The sequence below is a fragment of the Solanum stenotomum genome, chromosome 2 (genome assembly GCF_019186545.1).
Source record: "Solanum stenotomum isolate F172 chromosome 2, ASM1918654v1, whole genome shotgun sequence".
NCBI classification, from domain to species: Eukaryota; Viridiplantae; Streptophyta; class Magnoliopsida; order Solanales; family Solanaceae; genus Solanum; species Solanum stenotomum.
The window spans coordinates 64712510-64738779 of NC_064283.1; the positions used below are offsets into that span (position 1 = coordinate 64712510).

General features: G+C 32.4%; 3 protein-coding genes across 5 annotated transcripts in view; 2 read left to right on the top strand and 1 right to left on the bottom strand.

Moving 5' to 3' along the window:
- Positions 1–899, bottom strand: part of LOC125856618 (uncharacterized) — a 3800-nt gene extending 2901 nt beyond the window's left edge. Inside the window, exon 1 of the mRNA XM_049536207.1 lies at positions 122–899. Within this exon, the coding sequence (XP_049392164.1) occupies positions 122–668 (547 nt within the window). The 5' untranslated portion in view covers positions 669–899. The remainder of the gene's footprint in view (positions 1–121) is intronic.
- Positions 900–12963: 12064 nt separating this feature from the next.
- Positions 12964–26270, top strand: part of LOC125856610 (disease resistance protein RPP13-like) — a 228901-nt gene continuing 215594 nt past the window's right edge. The window contains exon 1 of one of the 3 annotated variants that reach the window (XM_049536198.1): positions 12964–13243. In XM_049536198.1, coding sequence (XP_049392155.1) covers positions 12998–13243 — 246 coding nt within the window. In that variant the 5' untranslated portion in view covers positions 12964–12997. Of the gene's footprint in view, positions 13445–26270 lie in introns of all 3 variants that reach the window. The other 2 variants (XM_049536202.1, XM_049536200.1) reach the window with 2 other exon arrangements.
- LOC125856617 (disease resistance protein RPH8A-like) overlaps positions 14602–26270 on the top strand; it is a 227377-nt gene continuing 215708 nt past the window's right edge. The window contains exon 1 of the mRNA XM_049536206.1: positions 14602–15587. Within this exon, the coding sequence (XP_049392163.1) occupies positions 14639–15562 (924 nt within the window). The 5' untranslated portion in view covers positions 14602–14638 and the 3' untranslated portion in view covers positions 15563–15587. The remainder of the gene's footprint in view (positions 15588–26270) is intronic.

Consider the following 26270-nt stretch of genomic DNA (forward strand, 5'->3'; position numbering starts at 1 on the left):
TGCGAAATGAAGAGTGTTACACAACATATTGGAGAAAGAACAGTAACGAAAACGAAATAATGCAATAAACGGCTACAAATACATGTATCTGAAACAAAAGTTTTAAAGTTCACAATCATACCATATGCACAATGGATGAAAACAGGTATCTTCTGAGCTCTTTTTCTACAAGCCCACTTAACAGCAACCTCTATATCAGCTGGCTGAGGTGACCTAGTATCCCAAGTTGGAATACACAAAAATGCATGATTTCCAGTAAACTCCAACATCCTAGGCATCTCACAAGTACAATCAATAATAGCAGGATTACCAGGTGGCAATTTATCAAGTGAACAAGGCCAACCCCCAACATACAACCCTTCAGAAATCTCACTATATGGAGGTTCCCCACTCTTCATTCTTCTCAAAGCTGAAAACCCCCTAACAAAATACAAGTAAGGACTAAACATAACAAGTGACCAAACTGGGAATGTCCCATCTGAGTTTTTCCCCAAAAGAATTGGAAGATCAATTGAAGGGTTAGCAGCTAATGCTACCAATAGAGATACCAATGATGCATACAAACAAGGTATTGACAATAATGGGTACCCATGATTCTTGAGAGTTGCAAATAATATGAATAAAGTTACTGACTTTAGGCCTATAAGCACAGAAATTCCAACACCCATTTCAGTTCTTGACCAAAAGAATCGATTATTAAGCCAAAACAAAGTCGAAAATTCAAATGGGTTATACCCAATTCAAGAAAATACGAGAAAGGAAAATCTTAAGGCAAATACCAAAATAAAATTGAGAATCTAATGGAGAGAAAGAGGGAAAATCAAGAAGACAGAGAGGCAAATCGCTTGATGAGAGGGGAAAGAACTTGACTTTTAGGAGTAGTTTGGTTGGAGTTAGGAACCTAATGAGAAAAATGAGTTAATTAAAACAAAAATTCATTTGAATTACTCCTTCCGTCCCGTATTATGTAATACTTTTCAGATTTTGAGATTCAAACAAATCTATTTTGACTGTAAGTTTTTCATCGATCTTTTAAATATTTTGAATTATCAATTGTGTGACTTATAATATTTTTGACCTAGTTTACAAATATATAAATTTCATTTTTAAAAAAAATAAAATTTCAAGCTCGGTTCCACGGCTCATAGATGTTTTTATGATCCGTAGGTCGTCTCGTGAACTTTAGACCTGAGAACCAATTTTCAAGAGCATGGTTCCACAGACCAACCTACGGTCCGTAGATACCTCTGCTGGCCGTAGATGCCTTTCGTGGCACCAAACTATAAAAAAATTTCATGGTCTAATTTGAGGTAGAATTTTTGAGGTGTTACATGTCTATCGAAAGATCTGAATTTTGGCTGCCAAAGGCTATATCAGAGGCCATCGCTAACTCATCAAAGCTTGAAGGTCAAGAAGCAAGGGAAAAATATCCATTAGATCAAGGAGTCAATTTTCTTGGGAACATTTCTAGCGTACAAGGTCTTGTACGACGATTCAAAATGGACATGTCGGATTGAATATGAGTGGGTTGAAAATGGATTAGATAAAAAGGAAAAGATCCCGTCAAATAAAAACAAGAGGAAGAGTACACATGCCATTATACTGGAAAACAGGAACTGTCAAAATTCTTTCTTGTTTTCATTTCTCTCTTGTAATTAAACACTCGAGATTTTAGTCCTTTTTAAGTTATTGAGTTCAAAACTAATAATATTTTAGAACATAAACTAGAAAAAGTCTTCAACTTTAACAAATATATGAAATCACATTACAACAACAAAACACGAATAAGGCTTTATAGATAGTTAGATATTATTAGTTCATTAGTCTTGTTCATTTCAATTGTTTAAATATAAGACTTGAGTTGCCTCATTGGCCAGTTGAATGTTTCCTTTACAACATTCTAAGTTTATTTCATGAGTTTTATCTTTGAGTTCTTTTATATGTTGAGTAAAATCTTCCGTTGAGTAGTAAGTCAGGTCAAGGGTTCACTTGGGGCCAGCAATGGTTCTCGAATGTCAGTCTCGCCCAGGGTGTAGACTCGGAGCGTGAAAGTAGAGACGCAAGGAGTCCAAGATAGGGAAGGGGTTGTGCACCATCAACACTTGGGAGCAATTTCGAGAAGAGTTCAAGAAGACCTTCTTCCCTAACAACGTCATCTATGAGTTCAAACACAAGTGTAGGGAATTGAAGCAAATGGGTAGCATTCGGGCATACGTGAAGGAGTTCAGCACTCCCACGCTTCAAATCCCCAACCTCATGGATGAAGACATGTTGTTCCACTTCATGTACATATTGCAAAATTGGGTCAAGATGGAGTTGGAGCGGCGACAAGTCAGGACCATCGATGAGGCTATCACCCAAGTTGAAGCTTTGACCGACTTCAAGCATAGCGGGCATGACAAGGCGAAAGGCAATGATGCAAGGAGTAGTCATACTAAAGGTGGGGGAGATCGTGACCGAGGCAAGGAGCAACAAGTACATCCTAAGCAGCACTGTTATGTTGTAATTTTACTACTTTTAGAAAAATCATTTTTTGAAATGTTCTAAGTATAAAACAATTTGAGAAAAATACTTAGAAAAGAGCGCCACTTAATTTTTAAAAGAAATTAAGAAAACTTATAATTTAAAAAAACTCAAATAGATTAAGTCTTTAAAAATTTAGAGAAAATGGGTAAGAGGTTCTCATTTACACTTCAAGAAGGTTTTTAAGGCATTTGAAGCGCCCACTAACACGCGGTTATCCTACGACTTGGTTAAAATATATTTTGAATATTTTTTAGGAAAATGATTATAAAAATAATTTACAAAATTTGATTTAACTTGGAGAAAAATAATTAAATAAAGGACACCTTTTATTTTATTTTATTTTATTTCTTAGAGAAAGGGACCTAAAATGAAACATTTGAATTAATTTACAAATGATTAAGATTTTAAGAAAAACTAAATTAATTAGAATTTATTTGAATCTCTTTTTTTTTAAAATAAATAAATAATAATTTAGACCGATTTGGTTAATTAAAGCATGAAAAATAATTAAATTAATTGAAAAAGGTTTTGACAAAAATATATTTGATTAAAATATAAATGGATATAAGCATAGATAAGAAACGAAATTTTGTCAAAATAAACTAACATAAAGAATATAGTTCATTTTTTGGGGAATTTAATTAATTAAACCAAATCATATAAAGATTAGAGTTAATACAATAAACAAATAATAATGATAAGAGAAAGAATAAAGTCAAATTTTGAGCATTCGGCCCAACCTGTCCTAATACTAAAGGTCTGCTGCGAATTACATGGGCCTTAGCCCCCGTTACATTTCCTGCTGAAACTGCTGTGGCAAATCAAGATAAAAATTTGGTCTTTTAACCCATTTTTTAGGAAAATTCACCCCACATATCTATTTAAGGCTTAATATTACAGCCTTTAGATGTACTTTTTATATATTACTACTTATAACAGTTTAATTACAAGTATTAACAGATTAGTTTTAATCTATAATTTAATTTATTTGATTTAATTAATTAGTTATTATTTTTATAATTACCTTACAATTAATAAGTAAGAGAAACAAGATAATCAATTGTCATTATCTCTTACACCATTTTAGGGATAACATTAATAGAGAATCAATTGCCATTATCTCTTACACCATTTTAGAGATTTTTTTTTCAGTTTTCACACCCCCACCCCCACGTTCCTCTTTTACATAGAACTAATTTTTTCTCTCTCACCATCTTCAACGTTCATCTTCTTCATTAAAAAAGAAAATCAGCAGAACTCACGATTGAGCCCCATGGATGTGGAAGGAAAAAAAATAAGATAACATACTTTCCTTTCTGTATGAATTTTTTGTTATGTTTGATAATTGGAAGAAGCGAATGCTTACTTGTGCCCCACTAGAAGTGGATATGCATTTGTTTTAAAATTAGCACATGTTTTAAAAATTATATGTGCAGGAAAGAATGTCAGATATGAATTTTGATTTTTTCTTTCTATTCATTTGTTCTCTATATCAACTCTTTTGTTGTCGGTAGCAGGCAACTCGAGAAGAGGCGTTGGCCAAGGTTTCTGCTCTTGAACTAGAGATAAGTGTTGCAATGCCAACAAATAATGAAATTTCGGTAAAAGATGCTTCTTCTCAGTCGAAGATTAGTCAAGCAAAGAAAACAGTTAGTCATGCAAATCAAAACGGAAAAAAGAGGAAGGTGAAAATTGTAGAAGCGACTCATTCTGTTTCAGATTCGGATTCAGATTTCGTAAGTGAGATTAAAAAGAAAAAAAAAGCAACAAATGTCGAAATTGGTCAGTCTTCAAAACCAATCAACAAGAAGAACAACAAGGAAGGAGGACTCAGAAATCCCAATTTCAAAAAAAGGCAAAAAAGTGGTTAGGATAAGTATTTTATTTAATTTATTTTTGAATTATTCAATTTAGTATTTTTTTTGTGTTAAAAATATTGTATTATGATTATTGTTGTTACGAAACTTATATTGATGTGAAAACTATACGAAATTTGAATAATATTTGTATGAATATGACATTAATATATGATATATGAATATTGTATGAAATGTGATGGAATGTTGGTATTCAACTGGTATGAAGTGTTATTTGATATTGGTATGAAATTAGTTTGATATCAGTAGCCCAATTAGTTAATTTTAGTGTCGTTTGTTAAATGCCACAGTGCACATGAAATCTGGTATGATGTTTGAATAATATTGGTGTGAATTTTTTTTCAAATATGGTATACTGTTTTATTAAAATTTATGTACATGAATATGGAATGAAACATGAATAATATTGGTCTGAACTGAATTTTATATATAGTGTATGAATGTTGATATGAAATTGATTTAATTTTTGTATAAATTATGTGAAATAATTAATTTATAACTACTTATAAAATGAAGTTGGTATCGGAATGAAACATGAATATTGTTGGTAGGCTGGCAAATTCATTTGAGATCTCAATTACATATTTTTTTTTTGATACCAAGTGTACACCAATTGGGTACAAATTAACTAGTTTTAGGTTGACTAATTTAGTTGCAATCTCAATTACATGTTTTATTCAATTTTTCCAATTGGATATCAATTAGATATCAAATGTATACCAATTGGGTATAAAATTAACTAGTTTTAGGTTGTCTAATGCGGTTGAAATCTCAATTACATGCCTTTTTTTCAATTTTTCCAATGAGATATCAATTCGATACCAAATGTATATAAATTAGATGCAAGATTAACTAGTTTTAGGTTGACTATTTCAGTTGAAATCTCAATTACAAGTTTCTTTTTCAATTTTATCGCTGAGACATCAGTTGGATACCAAATGTATACCAATTTCATACTAAGATTTGAATTTTCAATTGATATCAATTGCATACCATCATTATCTAGTTTTTTTTACTATACATTTGAAAAACACTTAATACACAAATGATTAACTAGTACACATAATAAATGTTATGAAATTATAATTCATTAACTTAAAAGACAAAATAAATCAAAACATGAGTTTGTCACATTAAAACAACCAAAACAAAATAAAAATAAATATGTCTTTTTTTTCAGCAAGGTAATTTGAACATGTCTTCTTGTTGTGTTCCTCCCGACGACATGTACTGCACGTAACCTTAGACCTCTTGCATTTCACATCAGCAAATCCTTTCCAACATTCATGTTATGGTCTCCCTACAATTCTTTTTGAACCAGACGACAATAATTTATGCTCCAACACTTTTTGAATTGCATATTTTCATGTTCCATCATAAATTATTTTGTTAGTATTACAGGATACAAAAGTACAAAAAACTTTACAAAACAATATATAATATGATAATACACACTGAAACAATATTTTTTTTGTATCAATTTATGCTCTGACACTTTTTGAATTACATATTTTCCTGTTCCATCATAAATTAATTATAATAACAACAAAATTATACACACTCGTCATTATTTTTTCATACAAATATCATTCAGACAGTACACTACAAAACAAATTTCATACAAAAAATAATATTTCACATTCCATACTCACTTAATACACATTTCATACAACAATCATCATTCATATCAATCTTATACATTTCTCATACCAAATAATTCATTACTCTCACACAAATTTATACACAAATGACAAATCATATATAATCAATAAAATTTCAAATTTCATACCAAATTAAAACACTTTTCATACATTTCTTCAAAAATCTAAATAATTTTTTTACACATTAGTGAACACACTTTCATACCAATTTCATTACATTTATACTACCAAATTCATTCAACATTTTACATTTAATTTATATTTTCGAAAAAAGAAAATAGTAATCAATATTACAATTTTACTATACCTATTTAATCTACAACGATAAAACTATTTATATTTTATACATTTATACTCAAATCTTTCATATATTGCGCCTATTTCTCACGAAATCATGGTTTTGACAGTATACAAATTAATCAAAAAAAAAAAAGAAACTCACCAAAATGTATTACGAACAAAATTAACAAAAACGTATTATGAACAAAAATTAACAAAAACAAATTTTGACCAATCACTAAACAATAATAAATACTAACCTGAAGGATCCCATCTTCCACCATGTTTAATTAATATTGATACGTAGTTGTCCATCACAACAAAATCAAGATTTTTCAAAGAAAAAAAAACTTCAATTACTCGATAGTGAGAAGATTTTTGGCAGAAAATTGAAGAGAGAGAAACGTTGAAAAAAAAAGAGAGGATAAAATCATAATTTTTGATTAAGTTTAACTAATTTGAGTGAATTAAGGAAACTAAATATTCTTAATAAGTTTGAATTCCTTAATTCGTGCTAATTAGTAATTATCTACACTCAATTCAAATTAAATTAACACCCTTATTTATGTTTTTTACCTTTTTGCCTTCAAAATTGTTTTTTTTTAATCTTTTTTTTTTAACAAATGTTTTCAATTATTAAAAACAACTTTTTTTTTTAATAAATTGTTAGAACCTGAAATTTTTAATGTTACAACTTGAAAGTTTAAATCTACTGCTATAACTTGAAAATATTAATATAATATATGTCATATATGAAGTTTTCACCATTTTTTACCCCTGAAAAATCTGTGTATACAACGAGTGTTATGTTTATTTGCTATCAAGTAAGCATGAAGCAATTGAAGCATTTAGGCAATACAAAACTGAAGTTGAAAATCAGTTGGATAAAAAAATAAAAATGATAAGAAGTGATAGAGGTGGAGAATATGAATCTCCATTTGCGGAAATATGTTTGGAAAATGGAATTATCCATCAAACAACTGCCCCTTATTCACCACAATCTAATGGGATTGCAGAAAGAAAAAACCAAACTTTGAAGGAAATGATGAATGCCTTACTTATAAGTTCAAGTTTACCATAAACCTNGGGGGGGGAGGGGAGGGGGAAGCTATCCTTACAGCAAATCGAATACTCAATGGAGTGCCCCATAGCAAGACACAATCTATTCCGTATGAAAAATGGAAAGGAAAGAAACCCAACTTGAAATATTTCAAAGTGTGGGGGTGTCTAGCAAAAGTTCAAGTTCCTATACTAAGAAGGTTGAAAATAGAACCAAAGACCGTGGACTGTGTGTTTATTGGATATGCTATAAATAGTAAAACATGTCGATTTTTGATTCATAAATCTGAACATCCAGATCATATTCATGACTATACGGTAATTGAATCAGATAATGTTGAATTCTTTGAACACATTTACCTGTATAAAGATAGATATGAAAAGTCTAGTGGGGTGTCTAAATAACCTCAAGATGAACCAAATGAAGATATACAAGATGAAGAAAATCCAAGGCGTAGTAAGCGTCAAAAGACTACTACTTCCTTCGAATAAGATTTTGTAACATTTCTCATTGACAATGAGCCTCAAACCTTCCAAGAAGCAATGTTCTCTGCAGATTCATATTTTTGGAAAGAATATGTCAATAGTGAGATTGAATCAATCTTGAATAATCATACTTGGGAGTTGGTTGATCTTCCTCTGAGAAATAAGCCTTTAGGATCAAAATGGACCTTTAAAAGGAAAATGAAGGTTGATGGTACTATTGACAAGTACAAAGTAAGACTCGTAGTCAAATGTTTCAAACAAAAGGAAGGCCTTGATTACTTTGATACATACTCGCCAGTGACAAGGATTACATCTATTCGAATGTTGGTTGCATTAGCAACATTATATGATCTTGAAATTCATCAAATGGATGTAAAAACAACTTTTTAAAATGGAGAGTTAGAGGAAGAAATTTGCATGGAACAACTCGAGGGGTTTGTAGTTCCTGGTAAAGAAAGAAAAGTGTGCAAACTTGTGAAGTTACTTTATGGACTGAAACAAGCACCCAAACAGTGGCATGCAAAGTTTGACCAAACAATGTTGGCAAACAGACTTAAGATTAATGAGTGTGACAAATGTGTTTACATTAAGGTCACTCCAAATCATAAGGTCATTGTTTGTTTGTATGTGGATGATATGTTAATCATCAATACAGACTTAGCTGACATAAATGCTACTAAGCAAATGCTTACTAGTAGATTTGAAATGAAAGACCTTGGAGTAGCAAATGTTGTATTGGGAATAAAAATTCTTCGAACTCCACAAGGTTTGGCTTTGTCAAAGTCTCATTATATTGAAAAGGTACTTGACAAGTTCAAGTATTTGGATTTCAATATTGTCAAGACTCCAATAGACTTGAGCTTTGCACTTCGAAAGAATAAATGTGAAAATGACTCACAATTGGACTATGTGAGAGTGTTGGGAAATTTGATGTATCTCATGACCTATACACGACCAGATAAAACATGTGTTATTAGTAAGTTGAGTCGGTACACGAGCAATCCCAATCAAACTCACTGGATAACATTGAAGAGAGTTTTAGGGTATTTAAAACATACTCAAAACTATGCTTTGCATTATGACAAATATCCAGCAGTAATTGAAGGATATAGTGATGCAAATTGGATCACCGGATCATATGAAGTAAAATCCACAAGTGGATATGTATTTACTCTTGGTGGTGGAGCAGTCTTTTGGAAATCATCCAAACAGACATGTATTGCTCGCTCCACTATGAAATCTGAATTTATCGTTTTAGATAAAGCGGTGAAGAAGTTGAATGACTCCCGAATTTCTTGGAAGATATTCCGTATTGGCCTAAGCCATTGACACTTGTATGCATACATTGTGATAGTCAGACTACAATAGGTAGGGCAGGGAGCACGATGTATAACGGTAAATCTCGTCACATAACACGGAGACAAAATACTGTTAGAGAACTACTCTCTAGTGGAATTATCACAATTGACTATGTATGGTCAAAAAATAATGTATCAGATCCACTTACAAAAGGCCTAACTAGAGAGGGAGTTGAAGGGTCATCTAAGAGGATGGGTTTAAGGCCTATAAGACAAGTCGAGCATGATGGTAACTCTACCTAGAAGATTGGAGATCCCAAGAGCCAAGTTCAAATAGATCAAATAAAGTTGTGTTTGACGGTCCAACATTGTCAAATAATCTAACGCATTCTTATGATGAAGACAATGTTTAGTAACCAAGGATAAATCTTATATTGGAGTTTTTTTAATGGTTTCTAAGTTTGGCAAGGCATGACCAAAGTAGTTTCTCTACGGGAGTAAACATTTATGAATCATCTATGTGGGAGTGAAGTGGAAGTCCCTTCAAGGAGAATGTTAGTAAAGACCCTCTCATGAAATCAGGAGGTGTTCATGGCTGAAATGAACAAAATTGTGAGAACCATAAATGGTAAAAGGCTGGTTGTGTGACTTATATTGTCTAGGTGTACATTCAAATTTGACGGTTCAAAGATATCTCATCTACGGATTGATCGAGTGCATTTGATATAAGTTCACTATGAAAAGTTTAAAGGGAAACTCACTTATCCCGATGCAACTATTCTTTGTTTGTAATCACACACTAGTCCGTGTATATTTATCTTTCGCGTTATAGCCATTCTCATTCACGTGGGGGATTGCTGGGTTCATTGTATAATGTGTGAATAGATAATGGTACACAAAATAAAGATTGGCGAATTGAAAATGTGAAAGTCCTGCAAGTATGAATGAAGTTATTTCATTCATGAATACTCATACAAATGAATGCAACCTTTTGTATTTTCATGCAACCTTTCGTATTTCTAGTCTACCTTTTCACATATCATGCATGAATCATTGTGCTCACCTATAGGCTATAAATATTTGAATCTTTCTCAGATATTGGTACAAGTTTTTGAAACAAGTTTACAAGAAGAAAAACACTACATAGTAAGAAAAAAAGTTTTTGCTTTTCCAAAATCTTCAAGTGTGATTACAAGCGCCATTGAGTGGTTCGCTGGACAACAAATTTGAGGTACCACTATTTCTTTATCCTGAGTCATTTTATCCTAGGAGGATATATTCCATAACCTCGGGTACTTAAGGGGAATAGTTTCCTTAGGGAAACTCCGTAAATTCAGAGGACTTGACTCTTCTTCCTTTCATCTTGTTGATTATATGAATTTTTGTTTCCAGAATTTATTTAACTTCATATTGTATGTTTCATTATTTGTATGAAATTTGTTTGAAGTTATTTTGTTGGAAAAACAAATTTTGCACTAAGAAGTTTAACACTATCTGCACAATCTCCATCTTGCCCACTTTGTAGTATTACAATTCCTTAATTGGTCTTGCATTCGATATTGATAATGTTTAATATGCTAACCCTACGCTCTTATTGTGCCAGAATATAGTGAGGTGAACACAAATTAAAGAATTCATTTTATTGCAACAGTATTTATTAACAACGTTTAATCATCTTCTATGAAATTCAATTACTATATGCAGACTCTTTTGTTTGACATTTCTGAGAAAATAGATATAGTACACTTATATAAAACAATAAATATTGGGCCCATGCATCACATCTAGTTGTACACATGAAATTTATTCATGTCTTCGCTTTTTGAAAAATTATTCAATTCATTACAATAATCATAATGTAACGAAAAATTTATCTATTCATATCTAACTTCGTTTTAAAATAACTATGTAAGTTTATCATTGTACCCTTAATAATAATAATAATAATAATAATAATAATAATAATAATAACAATATAGTATTCACGTTCCTTAAGAAACTATATAAGTTTACCATTGTATCCTTATTTAGTATTTTCTTGAAGTCAACTTTTCAATAATTGAACAAAAATTAGTTGACCAATGAACATGGATTAATCATTTAATTTTTCTATGTTGGTCAAATCCATGTTTTTAATGCTAATAACTCTCAAGGATAAAATAAGAAGAATAATGTCATTGATTTTGTGAAATGACAAAAATACTCCATCTGTCCAACAATAGTTGTCCATTATTGACTTGACACACTCTTTAAGAAACAATAAATTGTTACTATTTTATCCTTTAACTTTATTAAATTTAATCCATTGAGAAATGTATTAGATGATAAGTAATATTTAATATCAAGTGTAAAATAAATAGAAAATGTAAATTATCTCTTGATTTTCTAAACTGGACAAGTATTATTGAACAACTATTTTTAGTATAGTGGACAATTATTGTTGAACGGAGGGAGTATTAAGGACTTTCAATTTTTAGTAAGGACAACATATAAGTAAGAACAAGATGAGTAATTCAGTTAATATGAAATGGAGGAAATATCTATTCTTAGATATTTCACTTTCAGTGTAAATAGAAAGTTAGGTGTAAAAATTAATTTTACAAGCTGTCACATTTAATAATTTATTTCCAGATATTTCACTTTTAGCTCAAATAGAAAGTTAGGTGTAAAAATTAATTTTACAAGCTGTCCACATTTAATAATTTATTCCCATATATTTCACTTTCAGCTCAATAGAAAGTTAGGTGTAAAAATTAATTTTACAAGCTGATAACATTTAATAATTTATTTCCAGATATTTCACTTTCAGCTCAAATAGAAAGTTAGGTGCAAAAATTAATTTTACAAGCTGTCACATTAAATATATACAGCTCATGCACATGCATTACATCCCTTTGTCCAGAATTCATATTCATAATTACAAAAGAAAGGAGCACGTTTATTAAATGTTTACGTCTTTTTGATGTATTTCTATGTCATTTCTGTTTGAGGAAATGTAATTATTTGTTAATTAAAATGACACAAATGAGTCAAACTTTAAATAAATGATAATGATAAATCTTTTCTCAAAGTTTAATAACATATTTAAGTGTTTTACCTTTCAGAAACCACATGGTCATGTTTCATTTTTTCTAAACTTTAATCACATAAGCGATAGGTGGACCCTTTGAGGTTGAGGTTTTACTTTTATGGCTGCTGCTTCTGAGTGTGTATGATCTCCATATCCCACTTTCTAACTTGTATTCCAATATACAACTTTCTCTTTTTTTTCAATCAAAACTAGTTATTCCTAAAGAATATGGCTGATGCCTTTGTGTCATTTGCAGTTCGAAAATTAAGTGATTTCCTCGTACAACAAGTTTCCCTGAGTAAAAAGAAAGTCATTCCTCAATATATTCACTTCCATTGTTGAGCAATGTGAGTACACACAAAATTCAGCATTAACAGATCTAGTTCTGGGAAGGACCACACCACAAAATAGGGGAGTGCACATTTCACTTTCATTGCTCTAATTTTTTAAAATGGGAACAGTACTTTGATTTTCTCTTGCCCAGTCAAAGGGGCCAAATGTCACTTTCATTGCTCTAATTTCTCTTGTTGACTTATTTGACTTTTAGACTTTTCTCCGTAGATATTTTCCCACAAGTTGTGTAATGGTTGTTGAAGAAGCTTTCAACAATCACACAAGTGGACCCTTTGAACACACTATTTATCTCTACTGCTTCTGAGTGTATATCTCTTATTCCAATATACAGCTTCCTCTTTTTTTCAATCAAAACTAGTTTCCAGATAAAAATCAACACTCCTGAAGATGGCTGATGCCTTTGTGTCATCTGCAGTTCAAAAATTGGGTGATTTCCTCATTCAACAAGTTTCTCTGCGTAAAAATCTGAGAAAGGAAATTGAGTGGCTCAGAAATGAGCTACTCTTCATACAGTCTTTCCTCAGAGATGCAGAACAAAAGCAATATGGAGATCAAAGAGTTCAACAATGGGTGTTTGAGATCAACTCTATTGCTAATGATGCTGTTGCTATACTCGAGACTTACACCTTTGAGGTTGATAAAGGTGATGACGATGAATTTGCTAGTCGTCTCAAGGCTTGCGCTTGCATATTTAGGAAGGAGAAGAAATTATACAATGTTGCCAAGGAGATCCAATCACTCAAGCAACGAATCATGGATATCTCTCGCAAACGAGAGACTTATGGTATTACAAATATCAATAGTACTAATTCAGGAGAAGGGCCAAGTAATCAGGTTGCAACATTGAGGAGAACTACCTCATATGTGGATGACCAGGATTACATTTTTGTTGGCTTTCAGGATGTTGTACAAACATTGCTAGCTGAAATTCTCAAAGATGAGCCTCGTCGAAGCGTCCTCTCCATTTATGGAATGGGGGGTTTAGGCAAGACCACTCTTGCGAGAAAACTTTACACCAGTCCTGATATACTCAATAGATTCCATACACGCGCTTGGATATGTGTTTCGCAAGAGTACAACACCATGGATCTTCTTCGGAATATCATAAAATCCGTCCAAGGTCGCACCAAGGAAACTCTAGATTTGTTGGAAAGGATGACAGCAGGAGATCTCGAAATTTATCTTCGTGATCTATTAAAAGAACGTAAATACCTTGTGGTGGTTGATGATGTATGGCAGAAACAAGCATGGGAGAGTTTGAAAAGAGCATTCCCGGATAGCAAGAATGGCAGCAGAGCCATTATTACCACGCGCAAAGAGGATGTCGCTGAAAGAGCAGACGATAGAGGTTTTGTTCATAAACTTCGTTTCCTAAGTCAAGAAGAAAGTTGGGATCTCTTTCGTAAGAAACTACTTGATGTTCGAGCAATGGTTCCAGAAATGCAAAGTCTAGCTAAGGATATGGTGGAAAAGTGTAGAGGCTTACCTCTTGCAATTGTTGTATTGAGCGGACTACTTTCACATAAAAAGGGGCCAAACGAATGGAAAAAGGTGAAAGATCACCTTTGGAAGAACATTAAAAAAGATAAATCTATTGAAATCTCTAACATACTATCCTTAAGCTACGATGATTTGTCACCTACGCTCAAGCAGTGTTTTCTCTACTTTGGTATTTTTCCAGAAGATCAAGTGGTCAAGGTTGATAACATAATATGGTTGTGGATGGCCGAGGGTTTCATACCCAGAGGAGAAGAAAGAATGGAGGATGTCACTGAAGGCTTCTTGAATGAACTGATAAGACGAAGCTTGGTTCAAGTGGCTTATACATTTTGGGAAAGAGTTACTGAATGTAGGGTTCATGATTTACTCCATGATCTTGCGATACAAAAGGCATTGGAGGTAAACTTCTTTGACGTTTATGATCCAAGAAGCCAATCCATATCCTCTTTATGTATCAGACATGTCATTCATAGTCACGGAGAAAGGTACTTCTCACTTGATCTTTCTAACTTAAAGTTGAGGTCAATTATGTTCTTCGATCTCAATTTTCGTAAGATGAGTCATATAAACTTCAGGAGTGTGTTCCAACATCTATATGTGTTGTACTTAGATATGCATGCTGGGAATGCGTCTATAGTACCTGATGCCATAGGGAGTTTGTACCACCTAAAGTTGTTAAGATTGAGAGGTATCTATGATCTTCCGTCTTCCATTGGCAACCTCAAGAATCTACAGACACTTGTTGTCAATGAGGGGGGATACTCTTGCAACCTACCCCGCGAGACAGCTGACCTGATATATCTAAGACATTTAGTTGCTCTGTACAATATAGAACTTCTGGTACATATAAGCAAACTCACTAGTCTTCAAGTTCTTGAAGGCATTGGTTGTGATCAATGGAAAGATGTTGACCCTGTTGATTTAGTCAATCTTCGAGAATTAACCATGGATCATATTAAGAAATTTTACTCCCTAAACAACATTAGCAGCTTGAAAAACCTTAGCACTCTCAGATTATTGTGTTATGCTAATGAATCATTCCCATCTCTTGAATTTGTTAATTGTTGTGAAAAGCTCCAGAAATTGAGGTTACAAGGGAGAATAGAGAAACTGCCTGATTTGTTTCCAAATTCCATCACAATGATAGCTCTTTTCTGCTCAAGACTGACAGAAGATCCGATGCCTATTTTGGGAATGTTGCCAAAGCTAAGGAATCTCATATTAGATGAAGCAGCTTATGAAGGAAAAGAAATAATGTGCAGTGATAACAACTTCAGTCAACTCGAGTTCCTTCATCTTAGTGAACTTGATAAGCTAGAAAGATGGCATTTAGGCACAAATGTCATGCCTCTGATTAAAGGTCTTGGTATCCATGACTGTCCCAATTTAAAGGAGATTCCTGAGAGAATGAAAGACGTGGAGATGTTGAAGAGGAATTATAATAAGTGGTGAAGCTTTTCAAGCATATATATATCATGTCTTCATAATCTAAGAGGTATTGATGGGGGCATTTCTGCCAAGCACTTGAAGACATTGGTTATTAATTTCAGGGCTGTCAATGAGAGTGGTTTTAGTGTTTCATTTCTTATTGTTTTAAGCTTTTTGAGTGAGTGTAATTGGTTTGAACATAATTGTTTTTGCCAAAAATGATTTTGTGATGTTCTAATTAATTGTCTACTCTATGTTTTCTTACTTATCCACATTTAAGACAATGCTTTATATGTTAAAATGAAATTAAAAACAGTATATGGCACTCTCTCTTGTCCACAATTTTTTTTTTTTTTTTGTTCCTCTTTTATAGGAAAAAGGGTAAAAAATATCATTAAATTATGTGAAAGAAACAAAAATGCCCTCCATTTATAATTTGGCTTAAAAATGTCCTTATTGTCAATACTTTAGTTCAAAAATGCTCTTACAGTCAATACTTTCAAAAATGCTCCTATAGTTACAAAATGCCTTTTTTCGAATAAATATATTATTTTTTTTTGTGTTAAACACAACGTCTTCCTAATTAAAATATTATTAAAGAATACTATTCTTGTTTTCTTTCTTCTAAAAATCACTTTAACAAATAAAAATGTAGGAAATATTTTGTTTTCTTCTTAATCTCATTTTATAAATTAAAATAGAATAACTTCATGTACCCTTTTGACATATAATATATATCATATATAAATATATAAAAAAGATCATAGTATATCCATCATTAATTTATGTTTATATAACGATAAAAAATAATGATAATAAAATAAGAAATATTTTCATTTTTTATTTTATTCTGAATTGAAGTAAGATAAACATTTGCTAAATTTTTTTAAAAATTATTCGAAAAAGAATGTGTTAAAAAGAAAATAATAATATATTTATTTGGAAAATGAACATTTTTGACCCATTAAATAGCAATAAGGGCATTTTTGGACCAAAGCATTGACAACAAAAGTATTTTTGGATCAAACTACAAACGGATGATGCTTTTGTTCCTTTCACATAGTTTAAGGGCATTTTTAACTCTTTTCCCTCTTTTATATAAATAATATTTGTGTTAAATCAACAGAGAAGAAGTTGTCACTTGAAGACATTCACCTTCATCAACTTTGCTTCTCCAACCATCAATCAACTTGGATTATTTCTAACATTCTGTTTTTTCTTCTGTTTTGTTTTTTCAATGTTTAATTTCTTTCTGTTTTTGGAAACATGTGTTGGAAGAGAACTTTTTTCTTGGATTTTGTGATGACCTAATTAACGGAATAAAGTTAAAAATGTTCTTAAATTATGTAAAATGAAAAAAAAAATATTCTTAGTTAATAGTTTGATCCAAAAATATCATTGTCTCCAATAATTTGATCTAAAAATGCTCTTATTGTTACTTAATAAGTCAAAACCGTCTTTTTTCAATTAAATATATTATTTCTCTTTTTTTAAAACACATTCTTTTCCTAATAATGATTTTTTTTTTCATTAGTAAATGTTCATCCTACTTCAATTTATAAAAAATATTACTAATAAATAAAAATGTTTTCTATATTATTAGAAAGTTTTTTATCGTTATCTAAATGAAAATAATGACAGGGTTACTATGAGGTCATATAATAAAAGAAGTTGAGAACTCGCTCAGTGTGCAGCGAGAATAACAAAAAAAAATAATTTACAAACTCGCTTGGTGTGGAGCGATTTTTTGGGGGAAAAATGAGAGCAAATCGCTCATAAGTAGCAAGAAAAAAAGATAAAATAAAAGAGAAAATCGCTCATAAGTCAGCGAGATGATCAATTTTTTTATGCCGTTAGCGGTAGTTATAGCACAAACATATCTCGCTCCTTCTCTAGCGAAGTGTCCCTTTTGATTAAACCAAAAATTGAATGACCCTTTATGTATTTTAAAGAAAAAAAGTGATGTTTTTAACTTTGAATTCGAAATTTAATTATCCCAATATAATTCATGAATAAAAAATAAAAAAAGAAAGATAATATACACTAGCAGGGAACTACATGTGATTACTACAAAAGATAAATTCAATTTCAGGTGATATTTGGATCTGAATTGTCTTACTTTGCTATCATAATGTTATTTTTGTTTTTATCCATTAAAAAAAAATGATACATTTATATATTTATTACTAGTAAAGTAATATCTTTAATGTGTCATCACATAATTATCCCTCAATTAGTAAAATGCTATCATAATATTACTAGTAAACAATCGTAGACAATCTCTCATTATTATAATTTTACAATATTCATATATAATGGGTTATATAAATTTTGAGTTTGGCCTTTTTTTTTTCTTGTGATTCTAAGTCCTCTACTTTATTTTTATTTTTATATTTATAATTACATATTTTTTTCTCGACTCACAGATCGAGTTGGACCAGTCCAATCTTGATTAAGCCTCACAAGTCGATGCACTTATTTAGGTTAGGCTAAACAATCTCGTTCTTAAATGAACTTTTAGTTTTTTTTAAGCTCAATCCTATCAAATCGCATATTAGGTTGGAGCTGGGTGAAGCAATGGACCAAGTCCAAACTAACAGCTCCAAAATCTACGAGGTTTAGAAATAGAAAATCTTCTTACATAACTGTATAGATGACCAAAAAAAAATCAGCAAAAATGGCGGCATGCATATATAATGAATTATATGTTATGTATTGATATTGTATAAATAGTTATTTAATGTATCAATATTGGATAATAGCATATAGTTATGAATTTATAATGTATAACAATAATAGCATATAGTTATGAATTTATAATGTATAACAATGTATTATATATTATATTACCTTTATATTTATATTTATATATAAGCCAAAAAGAAAAAGACTAACACTACAGTTCTTAATTGTACAACAGGCTAGCACGAGCCCAATATTTGTTATTTTTTGTCTCACTTTATGTGACAAAGATAAAATTTAGAGAGTCAATTAAATTTAATATGATTTTTAAATATTTTAAGTTGTTAATTATTGTAATTTATAGTACTTTTTACGTAATTTTTAAATATATATATGTTACTTCTCTTGTCCTAATATATGTAGCACAAATCTACTAAACTATAAGTGTGGATAGCCACACATGTGGCGGTCAACAATATGTTGTTAATCTTTATAGATTTACAATTTGTTTTATGTATCGATATTGTATAAATGTTTATTTAATGTATCAATATTGGATAATAGCATATTCTATGCTATATAAGCCAACAAGAGTGGGACTATCACAGCAAGAATTGATTGTACAATAAGCTATATAAAGTGTACTACAAATTTGGGCTTTTATATTGGACATTCATTTTATATTCTTCCACTATCAACACACGTCCACTCTTTCTTTTTACCTGCAAATCACCACTACTTTGGTTTCTCCTCCTCTTTCCATTTCTCTTTTCTCTTCTTTATTTCCCAGTAAATTTCACTCAAGAGGGCGACAAAGTATTTGAAAAGAAGCAATATTTAGGCCACATCTATTTCTTCTTGGAGCAAAATTAGATCTCACTACTTGAAAGTTTAAGAAGATATCTTTCATATCCTTTTTTTTTTTTGGTGCAATTAATTATTTCTTTTAGGCGAATATATAGTAGGAAGATTATAGATGTAAAGTTTTCTCATTTTCTTTTTCCTTTTTTAAAAGAAATTTTGAGGAAATCGATTTTAAAGAAGATGGAGACTGTGTCTCTTGCTGCTCAAACTGCAGAAACTTTTGCCATCTTAATCACGTTTAGGTATTTGTTAATTTTTTTTGGATTATTTTCTGTTGGATTTTCTATATAAGCTTTTTCGATATGCGTATGTTTAGATAAGTGATACTCGGTTTCTAGCTTCTCCTTAGAAGTGAAATTTTTTCGTTATATGTAAATATTACCGTCATTTTCTAATTAAAGGATGTTACTTATTAGGAGTGGGACAAACAAATTTGTATTTGTGGGTTTCTCCACTTAATTTCTATTTGAAATGTGGGAATTTTTTTGACATGCAACATGTTTGATTTAATCCCTGAATTCATGTGCGTCTATTTCATTGGCATTTTTGGGCTGGATATTGAAAACCTTTATACGTTTTGTCTCCATTAAATAGTCTGTTAGGCACATTATACCCATGTGTAGAACACCATTTGCTCTCACTAATGCTTACAAGGTGGAACAGAAAATACAAAATCTTATTTCAATGTGCATTGAATCGTCCGCTTTATCATTTTCTTTTGTCACCTTCAATTTCATCTCTATGCTACATTGAGTTATTTCTTGATTTTTCATGATATGAACTCCTATTATGCAATTATCTTTGCAATACATAGATGTTGACAATCAAATTATCTCATTGTACTGAATCCCTAATTTTTAGTTTCTATTACAAATGAAGTGTAAATTTCTAAATTCAAACTGAAGATCTGACCATTGATACATCGTCTCAATTTAAATGACACTAAAATTTCAAAGCGTCTCCGCTGGCTTCCTATTTGCTATGCTCAATGATTTGTCATGTGAACTCCTAACTATTGGTTTTCTCTAGCAAACTTCAATTGTAAGTTCCTCTCGCTTTTCTACCTCTTTTTCTCTCTCTTTGGTTTATTCTCTATTAAGTCTCTATATTAGTAAAATATAAATCATACCAGATTTCTATTACTTTATTTTTCATTTTAACCTAAAATTTCAAGTTGGGTTTCTAAGAATTTAATTGCTCTTACATTTTGCAGATGGGTCAGGCGATTGAAAGTTCTCCAAATGCACATTAAAAATTTAAAGTTCAAGGGGTAAAACATGTAAGGGCTGCAATGAAGCTCCTTGATAGTGTTGCACGAGACATATATTGCTAGGTAAGGAATAAATTTTTCGTCAACTGTGTGAATAGTTATGATTAATTTTGCATTTCATGGATGGTTGTGATATCTAAATAAGGTCTCAATGTTGTTGATAATTCTCCTCTGTCTATAATATTATGGAGTGGTGTTGGATGAGCTTATCATTGGTTTTATTTAAATACGAGACATGTTTGATGAAATTCCCAATGAAAGGTGGAGTTTCTTATTACTTATTCAAAGAAGATATATATCATTTAGAGAGATAGGCGTCAAGAGTCCGTCCATTTTAAAAATATTATTTCTATTTTAAAGATGTTAATTTGTTAAGAGTATCATTTTTGGCTATTTGTGTTTCTTCCTGCCTTTATTTAATTGATGATATATTCCTTTAAAATAACATACCATTTGAGAGGGTTAACATTCCATCATTATTCGTAACTATGAATATTTGATCAACTTGAGGACATGACATACACTCATAAGCATCCGAATTCATCAGTTGGTTGCGAGCGACCATCTCACACATAACTAGACTATTTGAAAATAAACTAGAAATGTCTTAAGATTGTATTTTCTTAGAGTAGAGCTTAACATTACTTCAGATATAGCGAAAATGATTTTAAAATTTTCAAGTAGTCTAGAGAGGCTTCTTCTTAAAGCTTTATAGGCTTATAATGGATTGGCGACATTTGATAAAGGCTTTAGCAATTCCTCTGTCATCCTTAATTACCTATTTAGATCTAGCAGATCTCAACTTTTTCGTGGGAGATATTACCACAACTTTCTATTATGATTTCATGAGTTATGGTGTCGATTTGTTTTTTTTCTTACAAAAATGATTTTAAAAAGTGAGATAAAGGATTAGATTGCCATTGAATCTAAAGAGTTTGTTGTTGAAAGTTTTTATTAAATCTGATTAAAGAGAGGAATAATAGAGCATTAGAAATTGATATTGCAATCTATTGAAGTTGCAGCTGCTGAAAAGTACACATTCGAAATCTATTAAGAAAAAAAAGGTGTTTTATTTCTTCAACAAGTTCCAATGATCTATTAATCTCCACTATGGATATACATATTTAATATTTAGGATTAGTCGAGCTGATGGAAAAAAACAACACATTTAGAAACCTCACCATGTAATATTATCATGATCAGAAGAGTTTCAGCTTTGCCGACTAATTATGCATTTCACTGGAAAACTAGCGTAATATGAAAAGGTAGTTTAATATCCTATGACCTTCACCAGTTTGCTATGCAGGAAAACCTCCACCATTTTGCTATGCAGGAAAACCTCTTGATGGTTACTCTGGCATAGTAGATAGGTGACTTCAGATCTTTTTCTCTTGCAAGATATTAAGAGGCTTTGAGGTACTCTTTCATATGGTTCTATATAAGAATAGACTTGCTTGGTTATGTAGTTATTTTTTTGTACTATCAGCTTTGTTCAAAGTATTCGAAAATACGATTATAAATTTAACTTAGATATCTATCATTTTTTAGAACTGTAAAAGATCCTAAGGCTTATTTTTCGGTGCAGATTGGCGAAGGAAAATATGGTTAATAGTAACAAGGCTCACGATCTTCAAATCAATTCAATTGTTGCAGTGAATAAAGTGAAATTTGTGAATGTAAATTCCGTTGTAGAGTGTTTGCTTAATGGCGAAAAGAGAGTACTAATTTTACGCAGACTGGACCACACTAACGTTATGGAATTTGTAGTTTTTGTGTCATCAAGTATTTCAGGTAACTTATATGTTGTGTGAGAATTCATGGAGTGTGGTCTTGTTAGACTGGCAGCAACACCTAAGTTCATTGGACCACAGGTACTTTTTCTCCTTATGGTTTGACAATTCTCAGGGAGCTCAATTTTTATAACATGAGCTGACCTTAGCCTGATGCTAGATAGTTATTTTAATAGAAAAAATTACATATAAAACTATTACAGAATCATCTCGATGACAAGTCCAACTGATTTTCCATGTTAAATCTTGAGAGCATTGTGATGCAAGTGAAAATCACGTTCGAATGAGTTGGAGAGTAACAATAGAAAAAATAAGAAAGTTTAAATATTTACGATTACGAGATATTATTGTAATAACCATAAAAGTCTTTATATGTGGACATTTTAAAGGAAATACCTGATAAAATTTCACTTTCAATTGTTTTTCTTTGATCTTTTCTCAGTGAATTAGGCTAAACTTTGACACTAAAACTTAGCTAAATCAATAATGATGTGGTTTTTTGTAACATCTCGCACCTAGAAACGACTAGAAAGAGTTTTAAATCTGAAAATAATTATTTTTGGAAAGAATGTGGAAATCTGGAAATTTTGTCTAAGTTAAGAAAGTGAGTTTTGGTCATTTTCAAACGACCATAACTCCTAACTTAGGATGATTTAGGAGTAGTTCTTGATATGGTTAGAAATCCCTTGGAAAGATCTTTCCAACGCCGCCGAGTTTGTGCGATTTCGACATCGTATGAGTGAGATATGCCTTTCGGAAATTGGGCTGTTGGATTGAGAAAAGTCCCAATCCGGATTTAGGATAGGGCAAAGTAGTCTTTTCTCTAATTAAATTCCTACTTCGTTTTTAGGGATTTATTGGGGGTAAAAACAGAACTTAATTCAGTTTTGGAAAATTAGAATACACTTAGGGCTTGGAGAAGAGAGAAAGAAAGAAAGAACGGGAGAAAAAAACAAGATTTGCCAAGAACTATCGATTTTGGTTGTGGATCCGCCAAGGAATTGATCCGACAATGTATGTGAGTCTCTCATAGCATTGGGTTCATTCACCCACGCGCCAAACATGTTTAGTTTCAGCGCAATTCTTCCTAAAAGAGTTTGAAAGTTGATGTTCTTAACATGAATTCTTGAATTTAAATGTTGTTCTTGAATTGGGTTGAATTGTGGAGCTTCTGAGATCTTTACGTTGTGCTTTAGAGTTACTTTGAGTTAAGTTCTTGAGTACATACACTGGGTATCGGGATCTAAAATGAGTTTGAGGAAAATATTCGAGTTTAGGCGAATTGGGGCTGGAAAACGAAGAAGGAAAAAGTCGAGTAGTCTTCGTCAAACAAGTCCGTGTCGCGGACTTGCTCCCCCAGTGACCAAAAAGTTTCTCCGCGTCGCGGACTTGTTCCAAGACGGTGATTTCGTAACTTTTCTCAAGTTTAGCTATTCGAAATCATTCCTAAATATCATGAGGTCTTTCCAAACACAAATCATAATCCTTGAATCCATAATTCAATTCAAGGATCAGTTAAGAGTCAATTCAAATAAGAGTTAAGATCAAAGTCAAGATTCAAGTAAGAGAAGTTCATTTCAAGTTTTCATAAGTCTTTTACAAATATTTTAACTTTGTTTTAAGACTTAAGTTTGAAGTTAAGCAAAGAGTAAACAGTAAAGTTTGAAGTTCTTTTCTTCAAGAGGTATATGGGGACTATGTATTCCCAAAGAAGATTAAAAGAAATGTTTTTACATTTAAACAAGAATGAAAACTGAGATTTCCAACATAAGAAGAGGTATGTTTTAAAAACATAAGAGCTAGTATATTTTAGGAGTAGTATTGAGCACCAAATTGGGGGAGTGTTCATAGAATCCACAGCCTCATAGAACCATGTAGCCACCATGGGTAAAAAAAGACCATTCTTTTTAGATGAATCCTTTTCAAGATAGATTAGTAGATCCATTAGGCAGTTCAGGTTCTATACCTTTGGCCGAGTATAGGATGCTCTGGCAGTGTGAGGTTGATCGCTGTATCATCACTATACCTCTTATGTGATGGTTGTCGATTAGAGAAACTCCCACAACAGTTATTGTNGGAGACCATTTCTGGCCCCAAGCAAACCCTTGGCCTGACTTTCTTAACTCAGCGGAAACCTCAACAGAATTACTCGATGCAATGCAATATTACNCTCCCACAACAGTTATTGTATTTTCATATACATCAGTTCATTTGTATTTCTATATTCATCTCAAATTTATTGTATCTTTGCATACACACCGAGTTTATAGCATGTTTTAAACAACTTTTCTTTATATTGCAGTTATTTTAAATTGCTTTATATTGAAATGAGTCAGTCAGGTTGAGTTGAGTTGAGCCAGGTAAGTTATTTAGTTCCTTCAGATTCTTTCTAGCCTATGTTGCTTAGCATTCCAACTCGCATACTCGTACATTCAATGTACTGATGTCAATTGGCCTGCATTGTATTATGATGCAGATACAGGTAACCAGGATCATCATCCAGCGCCTCGTTGATCCAGTTGAGCAGCTCAGAGTCAGTGGTGAGCCTCCTTGCATTCTGGAGGACTCTTTTATTCGCTTTCAGTCTTTCATTTATTAGGATGTTGTAGGGTTTGTTCGAACATCCATCTCAGTATTTTAGAGGCTTCATAGACAGTCAGATAATTATTAGCTCAGATGTCTTTATTTATCTTTCAGATGTTGTTTAAGATTTAAATGCCATTTTGGCCAACTTTTATTCTTTAAGTTATTATTTGAGGCTATTTCATTGAGTTAAGTAAGCCAGGCCAAGGGTTAGCTTGGGGCCAGTAATGATCTCCGAGTGCCGGCCACGTCCAGAGTATAGGCTCGGGGCGTGATAAACTTGGTATCAGAACACAGAGTTCAAGAGTCCTAGGGAGTCTATGAAGTTGTGTCTGTAGAGTCTTAGTTATCGGTGTGAAGCGCGCCACATCTATAATTAGGAGGCTGCAACATTTAGGAAATATCTCACTTCTTTCACACTCATTTCGTGCGTAGAGTTTGGTCTCTAAATGTTTCTCTCTAATTTGTACTTGCGCTTGTTCCAGATAATCATGACTCCACGAAGATCAGTCAGAGGTCGTCCAACTAGGAGGAGTGTTGAGGAACAAGAGTTACCCAATGCACCTGAAGTGCAACCTCAAAGAGAAGTCATTAATACTAAGTTCAGAGAGGCTATAAGGATGCTTAGCCAAGTTGTGACCAATCAGGCTAGGCAGCAGAGATGAGCTCGGCAAAAAGAGGCTGACACTTCAAGAATTCGTGAGTTATTGAGGATGAATCCCCCAAGTTTCGGTGGTTCGAGCACTGCAGAGGATCTAGAGAATTTCATTGAGGAACTGAAAAAGGTGTTCGATGTGATGCATGTTGTTGATATTGCGAGAGTTGAGCTAGCTGCATATTAGATGAAGAATGTTGCTAGGACCTGGTTTGATTAGTGGAAAGGAGGTCGAGTTAAGAATGCACCACCTGTGAGTTGGGTATGTTTTGAGGAGGCCTTCTTGGGGCGATTCTTTTCCCAAGAGCTGAAAGAGGCTAAGGTACGTGAGTTTCTCACTCTAAAGCAGGATTTTTTAAGTGTGCATGAGTATGGGTTGAAGTTCACCCAAATGTCTCGCTATGCTCCTGAAATAGTTGCGGACATGAGAAGTAGGATGAGTTTGTTTGTTGTTGGGTTGGGGCGTCTATCAAGCAAGGAGGGCCGGGCAGCAATGCTTATGGGGACATGGACATTTCGAGGTTGATGGTCTATGTGCAACAGGTAGAAGAAGAGAAGCTGAGGAATAGAAAGGAGTTCAAGAACAAGAGAGCTAAGACAGAGAATGAGTCCGGACAGCAGAAGAGTAATGCAAACCGATCATCTTCCCAACAGAAACAGAAAGGATTTGCTCCATCATCTGCTAGTGCACCTGCACCTAAGAACAAGAGTGAGTACTATGGTCAGAATTCTAGAGTTAAACCTACCTATTCCTAGGGTAGTGTGGTGCAAGAGGGTAGTAAGCCTCCTGTCAGCGCCAAGTGTGGTAGGAACCATTCAGGTATTTGTCGTGAAGGCTCCACTGGTTGTTTCAAGTGTGGTCAGAGTGGGCATGTCATGTGCGAGTGT